At 55.2% G+C, this 7378-nt stretch overlaps 2 protein-coding genes across 2 annotated transcripts; both read right to left on the minus strand.

The window, feature by feature from the left end:
* Positions 1 to 306: 306 nt before the first annotated feature.
* On the minus strand, positions 307 to 1795 carry NHP2 (NHP2 ribonucleoprotein). Its single transcript, XM_068408661.1, has 4 exons — positions 1622 to 1795; positions 1455 to 1524; positions 1263 to 1368; positions 307 to 575 (listed from the first exon to the last, which is right to left on the minus strand). The coding sequence occupies exons 1-4, from the start codon at positions 1770 to 1772 to the stop codon at positions 450 to 452; spliced, it is 453 nt and encodes a 150-aa protein (XP_068264762.1). The 5' UTR covers positions 1773 to 1795; the 3' UTR covers positions 307 to 449.
* A 353-nt stretch (positions 1796 to 2148) lies between these two features.
* LOC137668006 (bromodomain-containing protein 8-like) lies at positions 2149 to 7130 on the minus strand. Its single transcript, XM_068409275.1, has 6 exons — positions 6990 to 7130; positions 4929 to 5074; positions 4288 to 4374; positions 3788 to 3856; positions 2611 to 2829; positions 2149 to 2155 (listed from the first exon to the last, which is right to left on the minus strand). Exons 1-6 carry the CDS (start codon positions 7128 to 7130, stop codon positions 2149 to 2151), a joined length of 669 nt encoding a protein of 222 aa, XP_068265376.1.
* Between the last annotated feature and the right edge of the window lie 248 nt (positions 7131 to 7378).

Raw genomic sequence — 7378 nt, forward strand, 5'->3', positions numbered from 1 at the left:
GCCGGGGCATCGCAGCGGGCTGAGTCACGGCAGGGCCGGGCCCTGCGCGACCGGCTGGGCCCCGCGGGCGGGCAGGCTCCCGTGGCGCCGCCGCCGGGCTAGGCCTCACCCCCCTACCCCGGAATCGTTTAACCCAGCCAGGAGACACCCCCCCACCTTCCGCCGCGGAATGGTTTGTCCCGCCCCCCCCACTGGGTGTCTCCCCGCCCACCCGCGGGCTGGAGCGCGGACGCCCCCTGGCGACGCGGCGGCCCCCAGCCGTGCCGGCCCCCCGCCCCGTCCCCAGTACAGAGCGTCGGGACCGCGTCCTACAAACCCCGCAGACACCTTTATTCACCCCCACAGCGCGCAGCGCCCCCCAAAACAGGGGCACACGGCCCCGCGGGCAGGGGGATGAGGACCCGCCACTGCCACCGCCACCCTATGGGACGCAGCCTGTCCCCGGCTCTTCACAGCGGCACGGGCAGGGCTGACACCTCCTCCAGGCACTCATCGTAGGTCTCCTGGTACTCCTCGTGAGGCTTGATCATGATAACGCAGGTCGGGCGCTTTGAGCCCGCTGCGGCTCCCAGGTCCTGCGGGAACAGAGCGAGGCTGTGCGGGAGGCTGGGGGGTGCCGGTGCCCCCCGAGAGGGGTGGCCTGACACCCTGCCAACACGCTTCATGTCCCGGTCTAACACCAAAAAGACGTCTCTGCCAGCCCCTCAAGCCCAAGCTCTCCGTGCTCGTGCTGGGTTTAAGAACCCTTTTCCCAGCTCATCTCCCACACCCTGGAAGCGAAGCGCTGGGCTGGCCGCTGCCTGACATGCCATACTCCTCCCCCAGGGCAGGGAGCCAGGGTCTGCAGAGCTGCCTGCACCGGGGGTGAAGTCCCAAAGACACTGCCCAGCCCAGCTTCCAGTCTACAAAGGGCAGGATGTCCCACCAACACCACATCTTGGTCAGCGTCTCATTTCTGCCAGCAGCCAGGTCCCAGCTCACAACTAAGGGGGGCACACGCGTCCCGGCTCTGTCCCAGAGCACTCCTGCTGCAGGGACTCGACTAGGACAAACGGTTTTGTGGTCCCACAGTGAAACACTCCTACACCTGCGCTGTGACCGCTTGTCCCTCTCGTGCCCTGGCCGCGGACAAGCACCGGGTGCTTTACTCAGGCACCAGATTTGCGCCTCCCCGGGAAGGCTCCTGTCACCGCCCGGCCGGGTGCTGCCCCCCGGGTTCCCTCTCCCTGGGGCTGCTCCCTCCCGGCTGTGCAGCCCCTTACCGATTTGGAGGGGACGTACGCGTAGGGGAGGCTCCTGTCCTCGCACATGATGGGGAGGTGGCAGTACACATCGATAGGCAGCGTGTCGCCGGCCAGCACCGTGATCCTGCAGGGGAAAGCCCGGGTCAGCGGCCGGGACAGGCCAGGCCGGGCCGGGCCGAGCCGGGGCAGGGGGGCTGGAGCAGCGCTTACCCCTTCTCGCCCTTGTTGATGAACTTCTGGACCTCCTTCACACCGCGACGGATCTGCTTGTGCTTGGCCGCTGCAAGGGAAGCACAACCGTGAGGGGGCTCCGCCGCCACGGCCCGCGCCCGCCCAGCCCGGCCCCCACCAAGCCCCAGTCCCGCTGCCAGCCAGACCTTTCCTGATGCACTTGTACAGCTTGCGCGTCAGCTTGCGGGAAGCCAGCGGCTGGGCGATGGGGTTCAGGTAGTCGAGCTGCTCCCGGTACGAGCGCTCAGGCGCTCCCTCCGCCTCCGCCGCCGCCTCCGGCTGCTTCTCCCGCGCCATGGCCCCGCCGCCGCGCGCCGCCGTTTCCGCTTCCGGGGCACGCTCACCCCGAGAGGCATGACTGACAGCTGCCAGCTCTTCAACAGCCAATCAGCAACCGCCCCCAGGCGGTGCCAGCCCACGCGCTGGCCAATGACGAGCGGCGCCTTTCCGCCCCTGCGGGGTCCAGGCCTCCCGCCGGCCCGACGCCCGTCACGTCGGGGCACACCCTGCGCGGGGCTCCCCCACCCCGAGACTCCTCTCACCCCAGGGTTCCCCCCACACCGGGGCTCCCCCCACACCAGGGCTCCCCCCCGCCCAGCCGGGGTGTCAAACACACAGGGACAAGCTTTCAACATGGCCCTTTACTGGCGTCACCGCGGGGCTCCAACTGCCCTCACGGCCTGAGGCGGCACAGGGCAACAACGCTCACCCCAGCCCGAACCCCAACACAGCCCCAAACGTAGAGGGAAGGCAGCAGGCAACAGAGCTCTCCTGCAGCACCTTGGGTGTACAGCCAGGCACCTTCACAGGGCTGGGCCCTGATTCATCCCACCTAGTCACAAGGATGATTTTTCTCCTTTTTTTTTCAGCCCATGGAATCTTTTCGCACTGCAGGGCTACACTGCTGCTTTTCCCAGGGAAGAAAGAAGGGTTCCCTCCTGGTGTCCCTCCTAGAAACTGCTTTGTTCCTTATCCCATCAACCTGGCAGCCACCACAGGGGGCTAACTAGGTTTGCTGAAGGCTATGGCTGCAGTGTCAGCACATCCCGAGCCCCAGCAGACCTCTTGAGCCAGGGAGACAACACTGCTCCAAAAGAAACATGCCCCAGACATGGTTTGTTATCTTCTCCCCCACCCTAGCCTGTCCCTTGAGTGCAGGAGGGCTTCAGCCAACACCTGCAGCTGCTCCAAGACCTCTCGCTGCATCTCTATGGCCATGTGGTGCACGTGGTGGTTGAAGCTGTTGTACATCACTGCGTTCTGGAACATGAGCATCAGGTCACGCTGGAACTGGATCATGGACTGAATGTGTCCCTTTGACAGTCTTCTCTTTATGCTGGTTAAATCCATTGGTCTACAAAAGATAGATAGAAGGAAAATAAAATTGCAATCCACAGCCAGGCATTCTTCAGGCTCTGCATGAACGTGCTTGTTCTCGTTTCAGCATGGCCCTGAAAGCACAGCTCTTTTCAATCAATTCTATTGCTCAGGACAAAAAGGAGGGGTGAGAAATGTTTTTCAGACAAGTAAGTTTAGCTATTGCGACACTTGCTATCCAATCAACTTGGCAGGTCACTAGCTGTCACCTCTAAAAAAAATTTGATGTTGAGCTCCAGAGAAGGCAAGCAGAGCGATTCTAGTAATTAGTCTTCACGAAGTCAGTCCAGGTCTTAGTGGAGAAAGAAAAGTTACTAAAATAGGTATCTATTAAAACCCCCTAAAATCGAATGGTGCCACTAGCAAAAATAGCAGTGCTGATAAGGGGAACATGATGGAGAATAAATATGACTTCCCTTATTTTGACAGAATGAGAAAATGAATGGCTGCAGAGATGACAACTGTGACCAGAATAGAATATGATTCAGCTCTGAAAAATGCCCTTAATCTCTTTGGGAAATATGCTTATGACCCACTTTTCCACTAAGAGTAAAATATCTGGGGAGCATGCAGTGGATGAGGAGGGTATCGACCGAGGCACACGTTTCCAGCATGGGGATATGAGACTGCTGAGCTGCAGGAGCTGAATCCCCTGCTCAGGCAGGGCTTACACCTGCATGGACTGTGCCTGGAGAAAGTCAGCCATGCCATGCCAGAAAAGGGCAGGCACAATTCCTGTCAGCACCAGAGTCAGTGCAAGCTGACAGGTTCTAATCACCCAGAAGGGAGTTTTAATAAAAGAAATCAGTGGGAGATGCTGGTGACAGCCAAACTCTGGAAAAGAAGAGAAACCATCCCACTGGCCCTTTGGAAACCAGAGAAGATGAAAAAAACAGAGAGAAATCAGCTAGCAAGCACTTCCTCCACAAACTCACCTCTTCACCACATCCCTGTATCCAGGGGCTTGTTTCTCTGTCACCGCCTTCAGGAATGGGCCACTGTATCTACAGGGACAAGCACAAAGAATGACCTCTGTCCACCTCTCCACCAAACAAAACATTGCAACATGGACCAGTGCTTGCCTCTCCCCGCTTGCTTTGAGGGCCCATTAGCAACAGCCAGTATTCAGTGGCTGGCACGACTTGGCATGGGAGGAGGCTGAGCCCCTCGCTGAAGCTGGCTGTGCCAGCTGTGTAGGAAGCAACATTTGGGCTCCGCCACATTAAACAGAGGAAATAAATATGCAGTGTTCTCTCCAGCTTTGCAGCACACAGCTGTTCTTGCTGCGAGGACAGCCAGAAGCAAAGCCATGGAGAGACAAACCAACCTGTGGTGGCTGTCATGGAGGGGAGGACAAGGCCTGGTGACACAGGAGCTGGAAGCCAAGGCGATGTGTTCAGGAGCCACATCAATCCAACCCTTTGCCCCCACATACCTGTGACTGGCTATCATCTTCCAGATGGACAATAGAGTTCTTTTGAAGAGCAAATGCTGCAGGGGGTTATCCCAGCTCAGCTGCACCCTGTGGAGGGAACATATTGCCAGATCATCACACTTGAGAAAAAGTGGGAGGTGGCAATTCTGATAGCACCCACCACATGCAGGTGGATGAAGTGCAGAGATCCCTTGCTGTAGCTACGCAAAGCCTCTCAGGGTGAGATAGTGGAAGCATTCTGCATCTGAGTGCACACTAAACATCCAGAATGCAGGACGATGCTGAGCAATAGGTAGAAACAAGATCTGAGCTGAGCAGCTCTAAAGGGCAGGATCAAGTTGGACAGAAAAGCTCATTTTACTCTGAAGTTTAGAACTTTACTTCAAGGCATAGCTGCCTTGAGAAAACATGTATTTTCCATTTAATCTCTTATTTAACCTCTACTCTTCTCACTTCGGCTTAGGATCAATACCCAAAAATGCTGGCAGATCCACAGAGACAGCATGTTACCTCCGCCCCTCCTGTTCTCCTTGGCTATCTCACCTGCCTGTACGTGACCTGTGCCATACGCTTGTTCTCAGGCGAGGCAAGGGAAATAACTGTTCTGCTGCGCCTGCAAGAGAGCAGAATGAACTACTCACAGCTGTGTGTTGGCAGGACTTGCGGAGTCCAGCACGGGGGCTGCAGAGGTGCTATCACTATCATCTTGATCCTGGGCCTGATTATTCATCTCCTGTGCATGTGGCTCACATAAAGCTTGTTCTCCAGGTGTCTCTTGAGTCTTGTCCTGAAGAGCACAGAGGAAAAGGAAGATAACAGCTAAAATGGCAGCCTATCACCTGAATTCTTTATCTAGAAGCCAGCCTGCTGTACATCCCTTTACTGCATCCAGCCTCAGCTGGGAGCTAGCTTGCTCTCTGTTACTCTGGAAGATGATTGACCTTATTCAGACCTTCACTGTGCTGCCCAGCACTCCAGTAACAGCTGGGTCTGATGTCTTAGCTTATAACCACCTCTGGCTAACACAAACACTGTGGAGCTGACTGGTGCCCAGTGTTGTGTCAGTCTGCTTTTCTGGGAAGAGTCATGGATGTGAGAGGGCAACCAGGAGCTGAGGTAAGACTGCCTCGGGCTTGTTAAAGCTCAAGACACATATAACAGGATCTCCTAGAGCACAATAAGATTGTTTCCTCACACACTCCCACATGAATATGACAGAATAGACTCAGCCAGGAAGGAGAGTGTTGCTGTTGTTGTGATTTGCCAATAAAATGTAGAGAGTGACGGGTGCAGGGAGAGAGGCTTTTCAGAGACCAGAAGTGGGACTATGGGCAGAGGCACCTGAGAACTCCTCAACAGGAGATCTGAAGCACGCAGCAGACTCCTCAGGAAGAAAGTGGACGCTGTGCTGTGTTTGGCTTTGACCACTGGGAGAACTGCGAGGGAACTGCTAGGAATAACACTGTCCCGGCCGAACAGGTGAAATGTGAGAACCCTGAAATGTTATTTCTGTCTCCAGTGTCTAAGTTTGCAAGGGAACAAATGTGAGTGTGGAAAAAACGGCACTGTTCAACTGCTATGTTACCTGTCTCAGCAACACCTCACAGGCCGGTGGGAGCCCACAGCCCCCCTAGACACAGGACTGATGTAAACCCAGGCTAGACAGCACCTGCTTCCAAGACATGACGGTCTCCAGGGGCAGATGGTTATTGCTATCACAGCCACGTGGGCCTGAAATCAGCCAAGCTGTGTGCTGCATAACACAGCAATTAGAACAAGACAAGTATTCCAGTCTTGCCTTAAACCTCAGAGCAGACTGCCAGCTCTCATGAGTCACCTCTACACTGCCAAGGGGCAATTCCTCCAACTCACATCTGAGGGTTTGATCTGTAATGAGCTTCCTGTTCATAAAGATACATGTCCATACATAAAAAACACCCTTCCCCTCATACATTTCTTTTGCATTTCTCTCCCTGCTCTGTGTCCCCATCTCCCCACTCGGAACCTGGGACTTCCCCATCTCTTCTAGAGCTGATTTCCTTCACTGTCTGTTGTCTCTCATCCAGGACCAGCGTCTCTCTTAGGACCACCTCTCCCCTACCTCTCTTCCTGGGAAACGTTCTTTCTCATCTGCCAGGACGTGTAGTTGACTTTCGTCTGCTCCTGAGGCTGCTGTCCCTGTGGTCTTTTCCTGGCACCTCACATCTTCCTCATCATCCTGCTTCCCAGAGCCACAATAATCCCACCAAGTCTGTGATGACTCTGTGCTGCTAATGCAGAGAGGTTTCATCATCTGGGTTACCTGCAACACAGAGATTTATTGCTTCAAATTGTGAAGGCAAAAGGAAGAAGAAATAAGCAGCACAGATGCTATTTTTGCTTTCACTCACGAACGCCTTTCCATTTTTAGGAATCCTTGCAAAATCTTCTGATGAAGCCCTGTTTTATTATTACCGTGTCAGTTCGCTGACATCTCTGTGCTTTAGGGTGAGCTGTGTTTTGGCAAAGCAGCTGCCTGGTTGCGGTGCCGGCTTTAAATGGGAGGAAGGGTTAGGCGTGGGACAGGGAGCAAGTGAACTCGGGGCATCTGCTCCTCCCCCAGACTGTTTCTGTGTGTAGGGATGGTGGAGGCCCTGAAAACCCTAATGTTTCAGGAGGGCCTGAACTATGCCGCCCGCTTTCTGTCACCCAAACAGTCCTACCTCTGAGAAGAACTGGAGAAGACTGTCGTCTTCATGTAGCCTCTCTGTATTTTGGTAGTCTTCACTATCATCCTCCCAGAGAGGCTCAATGATCTCCAGCTCATGGTCTGCCTCTTGGCTGCTCTCCTCTAGCTTCTCCATGGCCACTTCTTCAGTATTCCTCCAGCTCCCCATGTCCAGATCCAAGCTTGAATCCCATCTGAGAAGAGACTGGAAATCACTGTTCTTCTCTGGCTCGCTGGGAGACTCCGTCTCAGACTCCCACCACGCCCAGGCACAGTCCATCTGCAAACATAAAGAGAGAGACAGCAATTTCTTTGTACCCTGGTCCAGCATGGCAAAGCCCAGCTCACTTCCTGACATACTCAGAGAGCCAAAGAATGGGAAGG

The sequence above is a fragment of the Nyctibius grandis genome, chromosome 10 (genome assembly GCF_013368605.1).
Source record: "Nyctibius grandis isolate bNycGra1 chromosome 10, bNycGra1.pri, whole genome shotgun sequence".
In the NCBI taxonomy this organism is placed as follows: Eukaryota; Metazoa; Chordata; class Aves; order Nyctibiiformes; family Nyctibiidae; genus Nyctibius; species Nyctibius grandis.